The sequence below is a fragment of the Sphaeramia orbicularis genome, chromosome 11 (genome assembly GCF_902148855.1).
Source record: "Sphaeramia orbicularis chromosome 11, fSphaOr1.1, whole genome shotgun sequence".
In the NCBI taxonomy this organism is placed as follows: Eukaryota; Metazoa; Chordata; class Actinopteri; order Kurtiformes; family Apogonidae; genus Sphaeramia; species Sphaeramia orbicularis.
This window is the reverse complement of record NC_043967.1, coordinates 15059636-15083791: the sequence shown is the minus strand read 5'-3', so window position 1 is coordinate 15083791 and position 24156 is coordinate 15059636. Positions and strand designations below refer to the sequence as shown.

General features: G+C 36.6%; 1 protein-coding gene across 7 annotated transcripts in view; it reads right to left on the bottom strand.

Annotated features, from left to right (window-relative positions):
- Positions 1–839: 839 nt before the first annotated feature.
- The window catches only part of ppp1r9a (protein phosphatase 1, regulatory subunit 9A), a 96874-nt gene continuing 73557 nt past the window's right edge, over positions 840–24156 (bottom strand). For 4 of the 7 annotated variants that reach the window (XM_030146813.1, XM_030146811.1, XM_030146814.1 and 1 more), the window contains exons 11-20: positions 22908–23043; positions 20408–20496; positions 13107–13269; positions 12924–12978; positions 10880–10927; positions 8677–8725; positions 5485–5604; positions 5271–5294; positions 3909–4091; positions 840–2443 (exon numbers count right to left, since the gene is read on the bottom strand). In XM_030146813.1, coding sequence (XP_030002673.1) covers positions 2261–2443; positions 3909–4091; positions 5271–5294; positions 5485–5604; positions 8677–8725; positions 10880–10927; positions 12924–12978; positions 13107–13269; positions 20408–20496; positions 22908–23043 — 1050 coding nt within the window. In that variant the 3' untranslated portion in view covers positions 840–2260. Of the gene's footprint in view, positions 2444–3908; positions 4092–5270; positions 5295–5484; positions 5605–7615; positions 8533–8676; positions 8726–10879; positions 10928–12923; positions 12979–13106; positions 13270–20407; positions 20497–22907; positions 23044–24156 lie in introns of those variants that run through there. The other 3 variants (XM_030146817.1, XM_030146815.1, XM_030146816.1) reach the window with 2 other exon arrangements.

The following is a 24156-nucleotide window of genomic DNA, read 5'->3' as shown; positions in this document are numbered from 1 at the left end:
TGTTGTGACTTTGTGTTTGGGAGGTGCCATTTTCTTTTACGTTTTTTGTTTTGAAATTATTCTTGAAACTTTAGATTTTTGTTTCTGTATGCCAATATCCTAAACAAATGATTCATATGAAAAAATTCCAGTTTAGGGTTTCAAAAGAAAAATGATGTCGAAAAATATGATCTCAAAGTTTTCATTGACTGTGAGTGTATGTCCTAAGAATACATCATTTATCAGTTTATTGGAGTAGCACTGGAGCAGCACTATGGTCGGACAGTAGGAGAGGAAGGCTAAAACCACAAGTACAACAGGAGAGTAGTGTTCTATTGTGTTCTCTAGTTCCATTTCCAAACCTTAAAATCCATCTCATTTCATTTCGTAATGACCATTTAAACCTAAGTCACTTTTTAATGAACAATTTTAATGTATTGGCAAAAAAAGAAAGTAATCATACAACTCTGGGTAAATCATTATCATGTGTTAATATTCTTATTTTGTATAAGTTACCATAAACAATAGTCAGTTGCTTCATTAAATACATAAATAAATAAACATTAACATATCATTAATTCATATTACTGTGGCATTGCATGGAGGTATCAAGTCAGCGTTAACACATCTGTTACTGTCAATATTCTTATTCAGGCAGGGACAAAAAGACAAAAAGAGTCACATCCCAAGATTTCATCATTTCCATCAAGGTGACAGAGCAGTTTTCGTTATTTATTGTAAACCTGCAGAATGATTCTCAGGAATGGTAAAGAAGTAACACAGGAATCTCAGTGAGTTTCATAGTCCTAAAATAAGAATGTCAAAATCAATTAAAAAGGTCTATTTTTTTTTTTTTTTTCAAACAAACAAATGAATCAAAATGTTCCGACTCTTATTGAATCATTAAAAAAATCTAGAACGCATCAAGGTGCAATTTCCAGTGAAACGTCATCAGTTATCAGCGTCACGTTTTTTTCACCGCGTCGTCCTTCGCTCCACCTGATCGCAGAAGATCGACCCATTATATGGCAGCTTTGCTTATATATTATTTAGAATATTCAAGAGTAATTAGCGTGGTGAACTTTAACTGGTGATTCCTCTGAGAGAAAATAAATAAATAGAAACCGATGACTTAAGTTTAGTCTATAGTTTTGTGTTTTCCACACACACAAGCGGGTAGAGATCAGAAAAAAATTCTACTAGTCTAGAATTTCTAAAGGCAGCGGCGGGGTATTACTTTGTTATTGAGAGGATATAAAAAGAGGTCAAAAGCAGGTTACAAGCGGAGTCAAAGCAACATTATGCATATAAGCAGGAAGTTTTGTTTTTGGAGTCTTTTTTGTGGTACAGGTCTGGTAAGTTACAAATTGTTCTGATTACAGTGTACCTGAAGTCTCCATTAGAACCGGTCCAATGAGTACAGTGTGTCCTTGTTGTCTGTAATTCTATGCTAACAGCTGTTTTTCGTACATACATAGACAGTTTTGCCGTATGTAAGGGCCACTAGCCAAGCCCGTGTCAGAGGTTACATTTACAGTATTTGCATTTCCAGTGTTCTCTACTGGGACATTTATCCCCCCCAGTAAAACCAGTTTCCACTTGCGATTGCAGAGTTCCAGTGTTGCCCTCTTCAGTAGTGAAAGTAAGCAGTGTGGGGACCCCCTGTGGTGGGTGGGACATGAGCACTGCCTCCTGTATTTCATCGCACACTCGTGACCAGCAGCAACACAAATCCCACTGATCTCCGACGTGTGTTTGAACAGGATATATATATATATATATATATATAAGTCTATCAAAATGGCACGTGAGACGTTTTTGCGTCTGTATTCATTGCTGTACATGGACGTCTAAAGGTGCACTGAAGACTCTGAACATCAGACCAGATGAAGGTGAGATGGACTTTTCACAGACTTAATCTGAATGCAAATAAATAAACCCGATTTACAGCAATAAACAGCAAAATAAATAGAAACTAAGTCAATTCTTACATGGCTAAAAACACGGGATAAGTGTAAAATGAGGCAAATGAGGATGAGGATGAGGAAGAGGAGGAGGAGGCATCCTATTATCCAACTGCTCGTTTTGGTTTAATATGCTTGGTGAAAACGTCGCTCGACCATCTCCCACAGTTGGCTGTGGAGTTCTGCCACTGATTACTACTGATCTACAGACTAGGCGTCCCTCAGGGTTCATTCACGGGGCCTACTGAGGTTCTGTTTCTGGAGATGCTACTTAGTGTGGTGCTACGGTAAAAGCAGGAGGTGGTCTAATGTTTCCTTCACTCTTCCGTGCTTTCGTTGCGCGCCTCCTTCTGCTGTTGCTCCAGCTCTCGTTTTCGTAGCTTCTCTCGCTGCTTCTCTACTTTCTCGCGGTTCCTCTTTGCTTTCTCCATCAGGACTTTGAGGTCTTTGATCTTTTTCTTGATCAGGGCACGGTCCTGGGTAGAAGTGACTCCAAGGGCCTGAAACAAAGAAATGGATATAAAGGTGGTTCTGTGTTATGTAAGAGCCTTATTATTATCATTATTATTATTATTATTGTTATTATTATTGTTATTATAGCTATTACAGTATACGTTATTGAAGCTAATACCAATACTGGCTAATTTTGGCTAAGTTTTTAAAATCATAAAAAAAATAATAGATAAGAATGTTTCAGTTATAGCTACAGAAGCTGAAAATGGTAAGTAAAGTAAAGTAAGTAAAGTAATTATGGTCTTTTTGCCATATTTGAAGGTTTACATTTCATTATAAAATTGTGACTTAACCATTGTACCCTAAAATTGAAGGTTTATTTGGGGAAAACAATTGTGTGCAAATCATAGCCAAGAGATCTGCACTAGGTAAATACTGTATGATTTGGCCAATACGTTAATGTATTCAATACCAAACTCCTATAATTTCTGGTTCATAAGTAAGGACTAAACCATCATGACAAGCTGAAAACATAACACAAGAGAATCCATGTTTTAGTATCCGGATTACAAATGAATCACAGTCAGATAGCAGACACTGACTTCAACCAAGTGTCACAAAATAATGGGCTACTACTACTACTATTACAGTTACTATTACTACTACTGCTACTACTACTACTACTACTACCACTACTACAACTACTACTATTACTGCTACTATTACTACTACAACTACTACTATTACTACTACTACTACTATTACAGTTACTCTTACTAGTATTACTACTACCACCACCACTACTACTACTACTACTATTACAGCTACTATTACTACTACTGCTACTACTACTACTACTGCTACTATTACTACCACTACTACTATTACTGCTACTATTACTACTACTACTACTACTACTACTACCACTATTACATTTACTATTACTACTACCATCACCACTATCACTACTACTACTACTACTTTTACAGTTACTATTACTACTATAAGTACTACCACCACCACCACTACTACTACTGCTACTATGACTACTACTACTATTACTACTACTACTACTATTACTGCTACTACTGCTACTATTACTACTGCTACTACTACGACTATTACTACTACTACTATTACTACTACCACCACCACCACTACTACTACTACTACTACCACCACCAGTACTACTACTACTGCTACTACTACTACTACTACTACTACTACCACAACTACTACTACTACTATTACCACTACTTCTACTACTACTACTACTACTACTACTACTACTACTATTACTATCACTACTACTACTACCACTACTAGTACTACCACTACCACTACTTCTACTACTACTACTACCACCACCAGTACTACTACAACTACTACCACTACTATTACTACTACTACTATTACTATTACTACTATTGCTACTACTACCACTACTACAACAACTACTACTATTACTACTACTACTAGTACTGCCACTACTCAGTTCAAATGTTAAGGTACCTTCAGTTCAGTGCTGTCCAGCTGCAGCAGCTGTTCTCCATCTATGTTTTTGGCAGTGAATTCTGGGATATGCTGTTCTAAGTTGAGGCCCATGAGCCAGCGGGCCACTTGCTGGGATGTCCACTCTGTAATGCTGCGATTCTGCCACTGGTACTGCTTCGGGAGCTGTCCTTCATCTAGTATCTAAATATATCACAGACGAAAAACAGACAAAAATTAGATGATGCACTTCTGGAAATGTGTTAAAAAATACAGACCGATTTCTGCTGGAGTAAACTGGCATATTTAGGAGGAAATTCATATGAGTCAGACATGAGTCCTTCAGTACAGTCAATGATGTTTGGAAATGAGAAACAGGCTAATGCAGGGGTGTCCAACTCATTTTAGTTCAGGGGCCAAATCCCCCCCAATATGATCTCAAATGGGCCAGACCAATACAATAATAACACTAGAAGCACTCGGAGAGCGCAGACCTCCGCCAAGGCTGATCAGTGGCCCCCCCCGTGGGCCCCCCCCCGATCACCACCAAAATTTAATCATTTCTTCCTTATCCCATTTCCAACAAACCCTGAAAATTTCATCCAAATCTGTCCATAACTTTTTGAGTTATGTTGCACACTAACGGACAGACAAACAGACAGACAAACAAACAAACAAACCCTGGCAAAAAAAAAACATAACCTCCTTGGCGGAGGTAATAATACAAAAATAATGTCAACTCCAAACTTTTCTCTGTTTTAGAGTAAAGAAAAGTAAAATTACATCACAAAAACTGAACGTTTACATCTACAAACTATCATTTAAAAAAAAATGTGAAAAACCAAGTCAATTTTAAGGGCAATTTTAACAATATTATGCCTCAGCTTCTCATTTACACATGTACATTACAACTTACAGATCACAGTGGATCTACAAATACACATTTAGTAACAGGCAGAATATTGTTAAAATGACACTTACTTCTCTTCAGACATTTCAGGTTTTTCATATTGGTCACATTTTTTGTGAAAGGATAGTTTTATGTAAACATGTTCATATAATTTTCCTTTTTTACACTAAAACATAGAGAAGAATATGGAGTTGTGTTTATTTATAGGTTATTATGATATTATTTTACTGGTCTGACCTACTTGAGATCAAATTGGGCTGAATGTAGAACCTGAACTAACATTATTGTTAATATCTTCAGTGTAATTTTTGCATTCCACATATTCAACCCACGGGCCAGACTGGACCCTTTCAGCGGGTCGGTTTTGGCTCATGGGCCGTATGTTTGACACCCGTGGGCTAATGGATTATACACAGGCAGGCATGCAGGCAGTAAAACACATGTCCTCTGGAGGCGTCCAACCTCAGTCTCACCTCATCATCTATCATATCCAGACTCTGAATGTGGCAGCATAGAAGACAAAAAAAACAAACAAAAAAACATGACTGGATTGTTAACAAAGCAACATAGAGAGCAGAAACCAGACGTCGTCCCCTACAGCAGCCTGTGCATACCAGCATTTGAATACATGAATCCATACATTTCTTCAGACCCGACTAATTCAACTGAACTTCTATTCAACGATACCTCATCTGAAGAGAGTGCCAGGGTGTGTGAACGGCCCGACATTTTAGCTTCGCTCAACAGCCCGCTGATCTCCACTGAGCTGCTGCTGCTGGCACTCAGGTCGTCGTTCAGTGTGGGTCCCTTAAAAAAAAAAAAAAAAAAAAAAAAAAAAAATCAACACGCACTCATGAAACTCATAGTGAGAGCCAACTGGCACTGGAAGTGAATTTAGCTGATTAGTTGGAGTGCTTCTCTCACGTCGACATTACAGTGAAGTGTTATTGATTAAAAATGTTGCATTAGTATGTTGATATTCTAAATTTAATCAAGGGTGAGTTATTAAATTGCTTTCTTAAACAGAGAAACTGAATAAAGCGTGAATAAATCAAACAGAATTTCCCTCAAATCCGCATCCAAAAGGGACTGATATTCCTCGTTTTAACAGTCAATAAAAAGTGACAGTAGATGAATGTATTTGAGCTGTTTAATAGACTGTGATAAGGCAGGCTTTTCCCTCAGTCTTCAGATGTTTCATTATTTTAATACAGACCGAGATGAGTGATAAGAAATGATGTAGAGCTGGATGAAGTCCAACTTCCCTCCTGTCTTTGGGAGTGTGAAGGAGATGAAGTGTGGACATTTGGGAATTACAGTATTAAAGCTCCAGGAGGTGTGTTCAGTCAGTCAGAGACACGACACTGGGGGGGGGGGGGGGGCATTATATGTAGGGCTGTGTATTGGCCAGAATTTGGCAATACGATACAAATCACAAAAGTAGGATCACGATAAATCATGATATTGTTAAAAGGGCAATTTTTGTTTGTTTCTTCTTTTTTTTTTTTTTTAAGATTATTTCCTGGATGAATTGAATTACACCAGAAATATGCACAAATACCAAACACATTTTTAATTTGATCAGAACAGGATCTAATGCTATATACATCACAAAATTTTTCTAATTTTCCTAGTTTCCTAAAGAACTAACATCTGCCTCTCAGGCAGTAAAAAGTGCTTTTCGGATGCTTCAAATAACCATGATTTAATAAAACAGTGTTAAATAATAATAAATAAAATATAAACAATAAAGAAAACCAGAAAACAAAAATGAACCTCCGCCATATCTGCATTTGAATAAATACCTAAAAATATCGATACAGTACTTTTTAATATCGATACAGTATTGCGAAATGAAATATCGCGATATATCGCAGAACCGGTATTTTCTAACAGCCCTAATTATATGGAGGAGAAAAGACGGTACAATATGAACTGTACAAAAATACAGCAAATGATCTGATTAATCTTATCACCTTAGGTCAGGGGTGTTAAACATTTGGCCTGTGTGCCATAACCAGCCCACCAAAGGTTCAAAACCGGCCCACGGGATGAATTTGCAAAGTGCCAAAATTACGCTGAAGATATTCACAGTCAAGGAACTCGTATTAGTTCAGGTTCCACATACAGACCAACATGATCTAAAAAATAATAATAATAATAATAGCATAATAACCTATAAATAATGACTCCAAATTTTCTTCTTGGGTTAATATGAAAAAATAACATAACATAATAGCCTCTAAATAACAACAACTCCAATTTTTTCTCTTTTTTTTGTGCAACCCCCCCCCCAAAAATTATGAAAACATTTACATTTACAAATTATCCAAACAAAAAAAGATGTGAATAACCTAAAAAAAAACCTGCAATTTCTTAGGAAAAATAAGTGCAATTTTAAAAATATTATGCCTTAACTTATCATTTATACTTGTGCATTACGGATTTGATCTACAAATACATAAAATATTTAATAACAGGCAGAATACTATTAAAACTGCACCTAATGTTCTTTAGACATTTCAGGTTGTTCGTATTTGTTCAGGTTATTCACATTTAATTGTTAAAGGATATCCGTAATGCACATGTATAAATGATAAATTGAGGCATAATGTTGTTAAAATTGCTTATTTTTCCTCGAAAATGTCAGTTTTTTCAGGTTATTCACATCTTTTTTGCTTGGAACTGAAACAGAAAAATTTGGAATTGTCATTATTAATAGGCATAATGTAATATTGTTTTTTTCCATATTAAACCAAGAATAAAATTTGGAGTCATTATTTATATGTTATTATGCTGTTATTTTACTGGTCCGGCCCACTGAGATCGAACTGGGCTGAATGTGACCCCTGACATCCCTGCCTTAAGTAAGACGGAGCAATATTTATTTACGGAACATTTCTTATTCGTGTTTCTCCTCCTGGTATATATCGTACTTCTGTTGCTCGTCGCAGCAAAAGACAAAAAAGTGATGAGTAAAAACATGTATCATGAAAAGGAAAAAGCTTTGGAACAGTACGTCTAGAGCTTTAATATTAGGTTGAGAATGTTTCTGAGAAGTTGTTTGAGTGTCAGTCCTACCTGAGGTAAAAGCCAACCTAATCTTGTAGGTTCAGGTTTTCAGTTCTGCAGGCACAGACCTCACTGAAAAGCTCTGCATAACTATTAATGCTCATAAATTCTGCACCGATATATCTTTCCATGTGCATTCGTCTTAAGCTGGGAGCGTCTCTTTGGAGGGGGACAGGACTGGATTGGTACAGGATCAAAAATAATCTCCGTTTAATCCTATGGTACCCACATTTGATATTACAAAGGATTAGAAACAGCCTTCATGCAAAGTTCCTCCACTGCAACAAATGCCCATTTTAACAAGTTTAATCTGTGTTTATCAAGATGACGTTTAACTGATTTAAGATAGAATGGGAAATACTTAACTTGCTCGTAATATGTTTGGGAACCGATGTTTGTTTTCTGTAAAATTGGATTCAGACTTGTCAAAGTGGATTTTTATCGCAGTGTTATTGAAAATACAAGATTATAGAAGATATTCAGAATTATGCTGCTGTTAATGCAATTTTTGTGTGTTTGGTGATTGGGATAAATCCTGTTTACCTCTTAGAGCACCAACTCATTTCCATTTCAGTGGATTGAAGTAAAATTGAGCAAAAACAGTAATGAATACAATACCAAGTAATATGAATAGGAGAAGAAGTGGGGCCATGTTAGGGATGTCTGTTCAACAAAAATAACACCACACATCAAAGCCAAAGGACTTAGAGTATGTTGTTATGCACCATTATATCACAGGTCATTACACCAAGGGTTTAAAACATTCATATGCAGATTATATAAGATCTCTGTGGGAACCATGTGTACCTTGGCCTTGAGTTTCTCTGGACTGTCTTCTGCTGATGGATCTGTGGAGCTGAAAACAAACAAACAAACAAACAAACAAACAAACAAGAGAGATTGACACATTAACCCATAAAGACCCAGTCTTATTTTTCTGTCAGTTCCCAAATGAATTTTCTCTATATTTAACATTTCTTAAGTGATTTATCACCAGTTATTGTGATATCATCCTCTGTATTTTGCAGTTTTTACTGTAAATTATATATTTTCCTTTATTTAATTTCCTATTTTTAACTTATATTCATTCATTTTCTGAACCTGCTTTATCCTCACTAGGGTTGCGGGAGTCACTGGAGCCTATCCCAGCTACTTATGGGCAAAGGTGGGGTACACCCTGGACATGTCACCAGTTCATCACAGAGCTGACGTACAGAGACAAACAACCAATCACTCTGACATTCACACATATGGGCAATTTAGATTAACAATTAACTCAGTGGTTCCCAACATTTTTGTCTCATGACCCCCTTTTAACATCACAAATTTCTGGCGACTCCAGACATTCAAAACTAAGACTTTTTTTTTGCTAAAATTAATTTGTTTTTGATCATGTAATAGTTTGCTATACTATGTTGCAAATAAAAGTTAATTTTAGACAGCATTTAGTCTATATAATGTATATTATTATGGACAGAGGCAGAAAAGCCAGGTGTAGATTACTGCACAAAGTGAGAATTTGATTTTCCTTGGTCAGGATATATACAGTCAGTCCAGCTTGGATTTACAAGGCTGACAATTAATACTGAACAAACAAGAACTCAAACTATGGATTATGAAAGAGCTGCAGCATCTGAAACCGACCACAATGAACATTTGACAGATAAACAGAACCACAGTGCTTCAGTTTCAGCTTCAGAGTTATATAAAAATTTGCACTTTCCTTGAACAGCACTTTTTGGCATATTTTCCAAACCGTGAATAACTGCTGTATATTTTTCGCCACTCCGTTACTTTGTCAATTATGATAAATTCATGTTTTTATTAAATATTTGGTAATTATTCCTTAATGGTATGTGAAAGTACTTGCTTAGACCTATAATTTGAGCTATTACGGTTGCTGCAAAATGGATTTTTAAAAACAGATATGGAATGATTCGTATTGCTGCACAGTGCTTTCTCTGTCTGTTACTCACTTGGCCACGTGCTAAACCAATAAACCTGATGTTGGTCTATGACTTTTGCACAGTACTGTATATTTTGATCTATAATTTTAATTTACAAATCCAAAATTAAATCTTAGGCACTGTTTCATTTGTGTTTAAGACCAAACCAGATTTGCTGGAGTCCTTCTACCTAGACCTCAGTACTGACCAAAAATCTAGTTTTTGGTCTGATAACACTGGTCTACAAGGAAAATGCTTCCAGAATAAAAGTAATGAAATTTTACCACATGAGATCACCGATAAAGAAAAATCAAGTAAAAAATGCTGGTTGACTGAACTTTCCAAGCTACAACCTTGGGTCAAAATGTGAAACTCAAGAATTAACGAGAGAATGGGTTTGACTCAAAAGGAATATTTGTCTCAGAGCTACAAGATCTACTTCAAAACACTGTCTGCACATTAGAATACATTCACTTTACAGGTTCTATTTAGTGGAAGATTTATAAAACTATTATATAAATGTACATAAACCAATATATATGTGTAATAACACTTAATCATATACCTTGAAAACATCAGCAAACCGGCACTTTTGTCATTTATTTTCCAATTAATCTTATTAAAATACGTGTAACATTTAGCACATTTAATCTCAGAAGCAAATCATTTCTAAAAAATTGTAGACCAGTGTAAGAAGAGTCTGTGTTGGTTCAAATCAACATGAGGGGTTCTTTTAGAAAGCTTGTACTTTTGGACCAGTCACAGTAATTTATGCATGGCTATGTATGGAAAGAGGAAGACGGAAGAAGTTAAAATGAGCCTCATTAGCAACATACTGATGTGAGGAGCTCAGCAGTTTATACAGAGAGATGCAGCACATATACATGATGACTGCAGCGACGATGCAAAATTGTAGCGTGAAAACAAAAAATAAGAAGACTGGTTGAAAATAATGCCTTTTTTCAGACTTTCAGGTGTGAAAATGCCCTTAGTCTTGGGAAAAACATCCCATTGCAGGACAGGGTTGATTGGTTCTAGTGTTCAGGACTGTGATGCATCTGTACCTGTTTCCAGGCGAAGCTCTGGGATCTTTGTCCTTCACTTTAGTTTTCCTGAGGGAGGACCAGAACATTGCAAAGTCACAAAAAAAGCATCTGGCTGAGTTTATATTTGAATAGGTGTGGGCTGTAAATACACACCAAAATACAGTAGTGATTTAATAAACAGAACCACTAATGTATTATTGATATTTAGGATGAGAAACTCAGTATTAATGTAATACATTCTGTTTGTTCTTATTCTGCTCAACACTGTATCTGACACACACTGCCTCTAGGCTTATTTTATTATAATGGTGCCACACGCAGCAGTGATTTAAAACCAGTTATAGTCTTACTTACACAGGGTGTCCACAAACTCTCTTTACAATTAAAAAAAAAAATACAAACGCAACTGATGAGATATGTTAATCAGATCTGTCCTATATTCTCAGTGGTTTTTAATTGCATTGTGGGATCATGTGTAATTGAATCATTAGTGCATTTTTCTTCAACGACAGATCAATTAGTGCAAATGTTTACCTTGACCTTTAGTCTGAATATCAAGGTTACAATAGTTTTGAATTTTTCATTATAGTTTACTTTTATTTAGTTTTGACTTTTTTTCTCTAATTCAGTTAGTTTTAATTAGTTTTTAGAGCAGGTTTGCTAGTTTTTATTAGTTTTCATTTTTTTTCAAAATGCTTAGTTTTAGTTGTAGTATTAGTCTTAGTCTTGTCATATCTTTTATCTCCCTCGCCGTCATATTCAAATAAATCCCAACAGGTCTCTGCTGCTTTCTCCCAACTTTAGTCTCCATGTTTCCAGGTAGAGTGGGGATGAGAAGCCCACTCTAAACGACAAGTGATGAGAAATGATGGACTGGGAAGTGCCGTAAGGTGCCGCCAGCTAAAATGGCTCAATCGAAATAAATCAATTTGATATCAATCTGACATTGACAAAGATGAAAACGAAGGGAATTTTATCCATCATTTTTATATTTTTTGTTAGTTTTGTAAGCACACAATACGGTTTCAGTTAGTTATCATTTTTTCTTTTAATTATAGCTTTTCTTTATTTCAGTTAAAGAAAATGTTTGTTCAATTCTAGTTTTCGTCATTTTGTTAGTTTTCGTAAACGATAATAACCTTGCTGAATATGTGTCACCACAACTGGATGACCTTCAACCAACCATCATTTTCCAGGTAGATGGTGCACCCCCATATTGGGGACTGCATGTTGATGGGTTCCTAAGTCAAACATTTCCAGACCGATGGATATCCATACAGAGTATCTCTAATTTGCACATATTTACAATTGCACACTATTTTATATTTTTTAATACATGTCTGTATCTTTTGTGTTGCTATTATATTTATCAGTCGCTGGCAGAGACGCCTGCAATTTTGTTGCACAACTGGTACTGACAATAAAGCCTATTCTATTCTATTCTATTCTATTCTATTCTATTCTATTCTATTCTATTCTATTCTATTCTATTCTATTCTGTTCTGTTCTGTTCTGTTCTGTTCTGTTCTATTCTATTCTATTCTATTCTGTTCTGTTGGAAGGGATGGCCTAATTCCCTGGACACCTCATTCACCACATATCACCCCCCATGGATTTCTTTCTATGGGGTTATGTTAAAGATATCGTGTATCGAGCAAAGATACAGAACATCAACGACCTGAAGTAAAAGATCACTGGTGCCATTGACAGCAGTGATGAGTCTATGATCCAGCCAACATGGAAACAAATCCAGTACCGTCTGGATGTGTTTCATGTAACTAATGGTGTCCATATAGAGGTGGATTAAATGAGGCAAAAAAACCTTCAATATCTATTTTTCATTTTGCAATAATTTCCACAGATTTGTCTAGTCATTTGATTTTGTAATAAATTCGTTAAGTTGTAAAGATACTTTATGGACACCTTGTATATTTTAATGATAAATTATGATTCATTGCTTGTTTTCTTATGCTTCAGTCACAGCCAATATGCTATTGACAAATGCTCTAAGCTGATGCAAATTGAAAAATCATAATGTGGAATCCGGTATTTGTTGTCTTACCCAGGATCCAGAGCTTGTCTGTGAGAGGGGCTAGACGCTGCAGGAGACTGAGAACCTATGATCACAAAAAAAGAGAACATAATAACAAAATGGATTAAGAAGGACTGTTTCAATAGTGAATTCAGTTTCATAGTTGGGGTAGATGGTGCTCTTAGGGATGTCTGACTGTGCAGGTGCACTAACCGTCCTGCTGGGCTCCTGTGTTAGTGGTTTGGTGTAGCGTTCGTCTTGGGGACCCCTCCGCACTGCCTGGGGTCCTGAAGATCACCGTCGCTCCATCACAGGACGTCACACTGCGCAGTGAGCCGCTGCGACTATGGGATGGACTCCCATGACCCTCTGACACCTGAACAAAAGACACAAATGTTTTAAATGCTGTAGTCGGACGGACACAGACTGACACACTGGTACTCTTTAACTCCAAAATGCACTTTAGGTCTGCTTCCTTCATATTTACTGCTCTACATCTGTTGGAATGACTTTAATAATTATAGTCTCAGGATCTGTTGTATCTACAGTTGCGGAAAAAATTATTAGACCATCAAAAGTCATCAGAAACAATGGTTATGCAATCCAGTACTAACTCCTGTGTGTATCATGTGACTAAAACAGACAGAAAAGAAAACATGGAATGCCTAAAAGCACTGTTTTTGTCATTACAATGCTATAGATATTGATGAAAGAACTGAAGTGATTTTGGTTATTATCAAGAAAACATGGAAAATGGCTAGATATCAGCTCTGAAATTAAACTCTTATGAGCTATTTTTTGTTGTTATCATTATATTTGTCCAAACAAATGCACCTTTTGTTGTACCAGGCATTAAAATGAACAAGAAATTAAAGAAAACAAGGCGTGATCTAATCATTTTTTCTACAACTGTATGTGCTCCAAAAGTCAGAACAGAACTGGGAAAGACAGCTGTTAAATGTTTTGCTCCTATTGACGAGAACACAGGTGTCAAACATGCGGCCCGGGGGCCAAATCTGGCCCGCTAAAGGGTCCAATCCGGCAACCCCAAATTCTCTCTTTGTTTTTTTGGTGTAAAAAAGTAAAATTCCATGAAAATGTTTACATTACCAAACTATACATTCACAAAAAATGTAAATAACCTGAACAAATATGACCAAAAAGAAATGTCTTAAGAAAAGTAAATGCAGATTCGCCAATATTCAGCCTGTTACTAAATGTTTTGTGTGATTGTAATGCACATGTGTAAATGATAAACTGATAAACCGAGGCAGAATATTGTTAAAATTGTACTTGTTTTTCTTTAGACAATTCAAGTTGTTTATGTTATTCAGATTTTTAAGAAAACTTTGTGAATGTAAACCTGATCATAATATAATTTAATTTTTTTTCACTGGTATTATTTTACTGGTCCGGCCCACTGGAGAGCAAATTGGGGTGAATGTGGCCCCTGAACTAATATGAGTTTGACACCCCTGGACTAGAACAACCTACAGAAGGAGATACAAATAAAGGAGCTGGTCTCGATAAATACATTCAAAGTTATTCTAAATGAATGGGAAAAGGATAAATATAGATGTAGATGTTTTTCTAACTGATTGAATCAGGTTCTGCTTTAAGATGCTGTTAAAAACATTGTTGTATCCTCTTAGTACCTTTAAATTTATTGGTGGTGTTTGATATGTATGTCTTTACTATAATGTTTTATCATGTGTTTTATTAAGTTTTTAGTGTGGATGTATGGCTGAAATTTCTACTTTCTGTAACTTCTGCTGCTGCTGTCCTGCCCTGGACACTCTTGCAGAAGAGATTTTTAATGCCAGCAAGTCAATTTTAAAAAATAAATAATAAATGTCATGAAAGATGAAGTCAGCGGGGTGAGGATGACAGCGACTGTAGCTGCTTGGGTCTTCACCTCAACTCCACGGCTCACATCTTAGACCCTCATACTGGAGGATTTGAGGAGAGCAGAGGTGAGGCAACATAGACATCCTCGCCTTAGACCAGTGTTTTTCAACCCTGGGGTCGGGACCCCACATTGGGGTCGCCTGGAATTCAAATGGGGTCGCCTGAAATTTCTTGTAATTGATTAAAAAAACCCAAAAAAACTTATAAGTAAAAAAATATGACTAAAGAAAACTGTAAAAGAAAAGCACATTACTGTAAAACACTCAAAAACTTGTACATCTTCAAATCAAACTGATGACAGATTCATTCAGCCTAAGCATCATGTCTTTGAGGACTTCATCCACCTCACAGGCTTTATTGTCCCTTTCCAGGCCATGGGGGGAAAACCCTCTGGTGTGTCCAGCCTTAACAACACGCCACACTTACGTCACCACAGACAACCTCCATTGATTCTAACAGATTTTCCCTGGTATATGGGTTTGGGACATAGACTTTCTACTGCAATACAGAGAAACATTCTCCTACTGCAGTGTTTTTCAAACTTGGGGTCACCTGGAATTCAAATGGGGTCACCTGAAATTTCTAGTATTTAATAAAAAATAAAAAAAAAGCTTACTAATAGAAATATATGGTGCGTTGACAGAGACAATCCCAATCCATAAAAGATATGACAAAGTATGAAGCTGAAACTGAAGCACTGTGGTACTGTTTATCTGTCAAATGTTCATTGTGGTCAGTTTCAGATGCTGCAGCTCTTTCATAATTCATAGTTTGAGTTCTTGTTTGCTCAGTATTAATTGTCAGCCTTGTAAATCCAAGCTGGACTGACTGTACATATCCTGACCAATGAAAATCAAATTCTCACTTTGTGCAGTAATCTACACCTGACTTTTCTGCCTCCATCTATAATAATATACATTGTATAGTCTAAATGTTATCTAAAATTAATGTTTATTTGCAACATAGTATAGCAAACTAACAAACTAGTTTTGGAAAAAAAAAAAAATCTCAGTTTTGAATGTCTGGGGTCGCCAGAAATTTGTGATGTTAAAATGGGGTCACGAGCCAAAAAAGGTTGGGAACCCCTGCACTAGACCTTTAGACTGTTCTGTAGTTATAGTTACTGCTGTACTTTATGATCTCATGGTCAGATGAGTGTTCATGTAAACTTATAACCTTTAATCCACCTTACAATGATCATTTTAAATATCTAATAAAGCTTGCAAATGAAGAAAACATTTATTTACAAAGCTGTGCTCCTGTTGTGGTTTGTATAATCAAGACATATCTCAGCACATCTTTTGCCCAAAAGGCTTCTTCAGCCTTATCTCCTCAATGAGCATTTCATGAAGATATACTGAGATTGATTTCAGCATCACAATTGAGGAGTTAAGGAGAAAAAGAAGGGAATTGAGAAGAGCCTCTTGTTTTGAGGCTTGTCTGCATCTAAATGACAGATTTTGCAAAATCTAGCGGTAAAAATCTCATCTAAAGGAGGTCTAATTCAAATAACAACCCCTGGGAACATCTTCCAAATGAAAAAAGAATATAAAGACAGAACAATGACATTATATGAACATTTATAAGTTTTTACATTTTGCTTTGTATTTGTTTTTGCATCTTGTGACATATTTATTTACTTGTTTTGGACTGGTACCGTACTTGTTTTGCATCATTTCATCAGGTATATATTTACCTATGTTTTGTACTTCCTGGATATGTAGTCTTGCACTTGGTTTTGTATTCATTTTGTATTATCTTTGTATGTATTTAGTTTGGTTTGTCTGACGTTACAGTATGATTTTATAGCTGGTTGTGTATGGCTAATCATTAAGGCTATTATTATTTAGAAGGGGAGCAGGAAATGTAAGATTTTCTTCATCCCGCTCCTTTTCGAGCATGGGTGTGTTTATGTTTGTTCACCTGATGATTATTGAATGTCTGCTGATGAAATGCACAACCATGAACGAAATAAATGAAATGAATGAATGAATGAATGAATGAATGAATGAATGAATGGGACTGATGTGAAGTGTCAAACTCTGTAGTAAACTGAATGTCCACTGGGGGGCTGGATCCATAAGGGAGTCAATATCCATACGCCTCCATGTTAAACTGTCCAACTTTATGGCAGACATAAATGCTTACAGCTCAGTCAGCTCTAAAGACCAGATGGTAGTCTTTACAGTTCATGTCCTTCTCAGAGACGACTGTAAAAGGGGTGTTTTTATATAACTCACCTGTTCAGACGATCCAAAGACAAACACATCTGCAAAACTAAGGGAGTGGTCTCTGTGACTGACAGGTGAGTCTGTCTGAGTGGACTTTGATTGACAGCTAGCATTAGCTCACCTGCTGAGTTGAACATTCAGAGCTCTTATTGAATAAACTTATTTCTCTCCCTGACAGACAGCTCTACCGTAGATGTTTTTAAGGAGTTACACTCATGGCCAAATGTTCTGGGAATGACACAAGTTTTGTTTTTACAAAGTTTGATGCCTAATTTTATATATATATATATATATATATATATATATATATATATATATATTTTTTTTTTTTTTTAATTTCTACATGTTTCTGAGGTACACTGAAGATCAATTAGATGCGCTATAGGTTTCAAAGAAATGTAATGACAAATAAATCACATTTAAGCAAAATATCATTTTCTGTCATTCCACGAGTGTATAGTAACAAGACTGTCAGAGGACTGAGTCATGAGGTTTACAAATACTATCACAGTAACCAGGGTAAATTAGCTGCATTTGCTGATGTTAGCATTAGTTTGTATTGAAAAAAATGGCCTAAATATTAGCTAGCATGCTAATTAGCGCTGGTAGCTGTTATTAAAGAGATAATATATTAAATTACTTTCCTGACACAACTGAATGTTAATTATTATTATTATCAGTAATATTATTAATATTATCAGGGTGTGATTTGTCCAAAAAACAGAGGGGGGGGCAGCAGTTAGATACGTGGGGGTGCAGTTCATAACTAACATAACTAATGCTGGCGTGAAACGAAAGTGAAACTTCACATACTTCCAACGTCCAACTCCTGGGTTCTATTCACAACTTCTAACCTGTATCCACTGGACCCCCTCCACCGCTCTACGGGCCCCCCACAAATGTTGGGCCCCATGAATTTGTCACATTTATCCTCCTTTTATGGTGCCCCAGTGCATGGGGATGTTTGCAAATTCTGAGACTGCAGACAGTTTGGTTCAGGTGAACATTAGAATAGAACAGAATAGAATACAGGGTGTCCCATAAGTCTCCATACATAGGAGACATAATACATTCCATGGTTCTAACATGTATTTCTTTATATTTGTTCTTTATAGTTCTTCAGCAGTGGAGGACACGCATTGAAATGTGTTCCCGACAAAATGGCAGTCATATAGAGCATATTATATAAATAAAAATGGTTTATGTCAAGAAACGTTTATTTTTCCTATGGAGACTTATGGGACACCCTGTAGAATAGAATAGAATAGAATGTCTTTACTGTCATTGTACAAGTACAATGAAATTTTAAAAAGTGCAATCGTCCTAGGTGCCATAAAAAGTATAAATAATGTATATAAAAGAGTATGAAAATGAAAATATAAAAGAAAAACCCTGACGCCATAAATATCTGGAAAAAAAAAAAGCAGATAAAAAAAGTGTTACTAGTTAGTGCCAGTGAAGTAGGATATAGGAGTAAGAAAACTGTCACAACCTGCCTGTTATTTTAATTGGTTGGTTGCCCCCCCCCCCCCCCCCCCCCCCCCCCCCCCCCCCCCCCCCCCAAGATGAAATTCATTGAGCAGAAGTAGGAATGTAAAAACCAGAGGGAGGGTTGATGCCCCCCATCCCCCCCAATAAACCGCACCCTGATTATTATTATACTGTTAACTGATGGGGTCTGTGTTTTCAGCGTGTTCTGCTTTCATCCCTCGCTGTTCTCCATCCACACTTACTTTTTTCTATAAAACCAACATAACAACAGCTCAGACATGCATCTTGAGGCTTCAGAAATGCAGTTCACAAACCAGTGGGCTGGGTTTGTACACTATCTATATACAGTCTATGCTTAAAAGCCAATGTGGAAATACAGTGAATTCATTTATATTGTGTAATTATTTATAAAGGATTTAGAAATCTACTTTTGCCGTCCATAAGACATTGTCATCCCTCTGGCTGTGCCCACATAGGAGACAGGAAGTGCACTGTTTCATACCGTTACAGTACACCATCTCTGGTCCAACTGAACAAACTGTCTCAAATTTGAAGACATTCTCAGAAGGTGTTTCTGAAATATTGCATCAACAAGAATGGGAAAACATGGACAGATGACCTAAAAACATAATGTCTCTGGCTATGGCGACTGCTGGCATAAAAATGAAGAAGAGGAGAGAAGCAGCGAGTGGTTCCAGACAAGTGGAAGAATCCAGTCTAATCAAAGAAAAGCCCAACTAAACCACTGAGGCTATAGACTAATCTGAGGAAAGTCACTTGACATACTTTCATCATTCCTAATTCCTTGGCCTCTTTTTTTTTTTTTTTTCCCCCTCGAAGCCCTCACATCGCCTGGTTTCTGTGTTCCTGTCAATTCTGATCCAGTTCTCAGGTTGTTTATCCAATATGAACACGGTCCTGGTCTAGCTGAGTTAAGTGCCAGCATTAGCCAGACAAGGGCCTTTCATCCAGACGGCTATTATCACACTGGGAGAGACAATAAGTTGTGACAGCGCCGCAGACTCAATTAGTGCAGCAGAGCAAAGGCTCGGCAATTAATCCATTAAAGGCCTGAAGTGGAATGGACAGGGGTTAAAGACACACAAACACACTCACAAACACACACACACACACACATTCATCAAACACCCCGTGGCGACATAAAAAAAACAGATTATCGTACTTTCCGGACTATAAGTCGCTACTTTTTTCTCGTTTTGAACCCTGTGGCTTATACAGCAATGCAACTCGAGTATAGATTTATACGGGCTAACGGCCTCCAGGGGGCGCTCTAGAAGGAAGCGCAAAAGTGAGACAGACAGGTGAAGAGGTGATGAAGAGAAGTTTTAAGCTGAACTTTTAACAGTCATTTTGCATGTCATGCGCAAACCCCCATCATGGAAAACACATGAAGAAACGCATATTTTGCAGCTTTTAAGTTAAAAGCAATCAATGTGTCTGTCCAAGAAGGAAATAGAGCTGCAGCATGGAAGTGCCATTGAGCAACAACGGAGGAGAGACGTAGCAGGTGTGTGTCGGAGCCTTTCTGAGGATGTTCAACTCCAACACTGAAGAAGACGACTGCAGTGGTTTCAGTGAGCAGGAGGAAGATGAAGATACAGATCACTGACTTTTCTGGGTTTTTGAACCAGCGTGTTCCTGCTGTTTTACTGCTGTGTTACAGGCACTGTTTGGAAAAAAGCAGTTAAGGGATGAAAATAAATATTGAAATAATCTTTCTGTTTACCATCTTTCTGTGTAAATACCTCATGTCACAACGTGGACACCTGTGGCTTATAGTCAGGTGCGGCTTATAGCCCAGAAAGTACGATAAATGTAAGAATGAGTGGAAGGAGAATAACGAAGTTTGATGTTGGTACAAACCTCTCCCTCCGTGGAGCTGATGCTGTCTCGGCCGACTCCTCTGAAGCCCTTTTTTTTGCTCGGAGAATGAGGAGAGCCCTCCCTCATTTCTAGATGTACACACACACAAACAAAGACGTACACAAAAAAAAAAAAAACATTTGAGAGACAGGTTGACAGAGTAAAATATATACAACCTTATATACAGTGTTTATTCATGGAAAGAACTTGTCTATCAGATGAGCTCACGTTTTCTTCTGTTCTAGTCGAAGAAACACTTACAAGTCTGGGGGAAGTCTTGTCCCAAACGTTACAGTATTAATTAGGCAGATAATTATCTTCTTTTTTTTTCTTCCTTTGCTGAGTCTACTGAGAGAGACGTTGTCAGATGAGACAAAGACCGAATCAAACTGATAGAGATAACTTCAGCCGATTCTGTCTCGTCCTCCCACATGCTTTCTTGTCTTTATATCCTTTTCCTGCCGTCTCCGTCAGCCCCCTCCCCCTATTTTTGTGTTTTATTTAAATGTTGTATAATGGGCAGCGTCGTTCCGATCCAGTCTCTCCATTATCCCGTCTGCTCTGTACAGTATCAGATAACGTGGTTCTGACAGATGCGGAGCCTGACGAAAAACACCAAGGAGACAAAGCCAGACAGATGTGCACAAAACGGATTATGTGTTTGTTTCCGTTTTTCCAGAGATACAAGAGTCAAAAGGTGAAAGTGCGTGTGAAGGTTGAGGCTGAGATGAAATAGAGGATTTGTGTTGTGCATTAAAAAAAAAAAAAAAAAAAGAGATTCAGCCTCATTCTGCTAGCCTGCATTTTAGTTTGTGCATTTTCCAGGGAGGCTGTCGGCATCAGACAGTTAAAATGAGAGAATTTTTTGGAGAAATAATCTTTATCAAGCAATGCAGGTATATAATGGAATATAAAAATGAGTAGTGAGTCCTGTCCTGAGGTGGTTTATATTGTAGGAATACGATTGTTAAAATGAGTTACACAGTTAATCTACATTTTTCAACCGGTAAGTGCAAGCATAAAGTAAAAAGATATGGATTAGACCCAGGGTGTCACACTCATTTTAGTTCAGATTCCACATTCAGCCTCATATGATCTCAAGTGGGCTGGATAATAACAGTGAAAAATGAACAGAATCTGTCTTCAAGTACGAGCAAGTCTGAATTTGCATGGTCGAAAAGGAGAAGGAGGAAGTATAAACTTATTTAATCCTATCCCTCAAGTACTTTTACATCTTTATGAATAACGTAATTCATGAATCAAATACGTTTTCTTAATTTAACATTCAACCCACAATTAATACATAATACAGTAACTTAGGTATACAGATTAGCATGGCAGTAGATTCATCCAAACAGATGCACATCAATGTCATTTTACACCTTCATTCCTGAACATTACAGCTTAGTTTGCACCTTACAGTTTATTTTTGCACATTACAGTTTTTTTTACCCACATCTTTTTTGTACTTTTAATTTATTATGCATAGTGTGTGCTCTTGTGTTAGATTTTTACTGTTGTTCCTACTGCACTGTAATTTCCCAATTTGAGACCAATAAAGTACATCTATCTATCTATCTATCTATCTATCTATCTATCTATCTATCTATCTATCTATCTATCTATCTATCTATCTATCTATCTATCTATCTATCTATCTATCTATCTATCTATCTTACTAATTTGTTTTTTGCCTAAGAAACTACTTTGACTTAGCAAAGAGTGCAATTAGTGATACTAAAGGATGGATAAAATAATTAGATGCAATTTTGACCTAAAACTAATGAAATTTTATTTTTTAAGTCTTTTTGAGGACTTGTAGACATCCTGTTTTTTTTTCATTGTGTCTTTGTCTTTACCATACACACAATCTGATTATTTAATGTAATTAACCCTTAAAACATCACTATCTTATTATTATCCATTTTTTACTTACTTATTTACTTTATTTGACTTTTTTTTGTACTACAACTATAAATACTACTTTGTGTGTAAACATATATATCTATTTATGCCTAATTTTCTTTGTCTTATTTCCTAAAAGTGTGAATGGCTACATGTACAAACTTGTTAATATCATTATTATTATCCATTTTGTGTTTTACATATTACTTTATTTATTTTTCTTTTTTTTCTCTTTCCTTTCTTACTTTCAGTGAGCATTATTGATACCCTTTTTTCTTTACAAAAAAAAAAAGAACAGTGTACTTTGTACTACTGATGTCCTGTAAATGTCTTATGAGACTGTTCTGAATAAAAATTTTAATAAAAAAAAAAAAACACAAGAAAAAACCATCACCATCTGACGGATAAATATGCAAATAAATATGTTGAATGTAGAAAGCTTGTATACAAATAAAAAAAATAAACCTTTTTAATGCAAGTATGAGGCAATGCACACTCTTCTCATCATCCTGTGTCCTAATTTACTTGCCATTCTGTCCATTAAAATAAATGAATGTGATGATTATTACACAGACAGACAGACAGACAGACCGACCTCTGGCTTGTGCTGCAGCTCTGCTCGGGCTGTGCTGCTGAGCGCTCAGCCTCTCGGCGCTGTTGCTGTTGTTGTTGTTGACCTGGATGCCGTTCTGCTTCATCAGCTGCATTAGCTCGGACTCTAATGCTGCAATCTGTAGAAAGAGGAAGCGATCAATGTTAATCAGCCACGGGCGTTTACCTGTCAAAGCATCTGTTTTAAAGCGAGGAAATAAATGAGCGACATGATGAGGAGCGTATAATTCATCCTCCATCACGTAAAAAAATACTACTGAGCCGGCCAAGTGAGCATAAAATGGCAAGATGAGGCACTAAAGTCTAAGTTGAGTTAAAGCTTTCCCTTCTATCTTTTTGTTAGCTTGAGTGTTTTTATGGTTTTCCTCAACTTCCGCCTCTGCAGTGCAGTAGGAGAATGAAATGTGCAGTGTGCAGAATGATAGCGGGGGACAGTCGGGTTGACTGCTCATTCAACTGTGGGGCACGGCTGGAGACTTGAGCAGAAAACAACAAAACTGTCATGTTACAAAAACCAGCACTCCAGAAAATCTGACAACAGAAACCAGCCACAGATGTTTGGACACAATCTGATAACACTCCCCGACTGGATGAAGAAGTTTTATATGAGGTGGAGGAAGTCTGTTTCACTTTATAACTTTATTTTTTTTGGTTTGATTTCTGTACATTACAAAACAAACATAAGGGACATTTGGGATACATTGACCATAATAAACCTTTGTGACTAACAATTGTTTTTAGTAATGTGACGTTGAAATGAAAATTTTCCATTTCTTCCATTTATCATGACACTGTTCTTCTTCAGTCCTCAGTCTATGGGTCAGAATCTCCATCTTAACCCTTTCATGCATAGTGGTCACTACAGTGGGCAGTTATTCTATAGATTTTCTCTTGTATATTCATGGGTTTTGTTGTTTTAGTTCTATATCGACCAACACAGTGGACGCTTATGCATCATTCCATATACTGACATTCCTGTAACTTTCCTGTTCTTTCATCTAAATCAATTACTAATTGTTTTTAGACTATAATCAACAGTTTGGGTTTTTTTTAAACAAAAAAGTTTTGGTTTTTTTTGCATGTTATCTGAGTGAGTAATAACTAGTATTATAGTATGTTCAAATGTGAGAAAACATCAGATTAGCAGCATTAACTTCCTGAGACCCAGGAAAATTTAAATTTTAGCTTTTTTCCATTAAACAATTGTCGTGATTGGAAACCGCATAATGCAA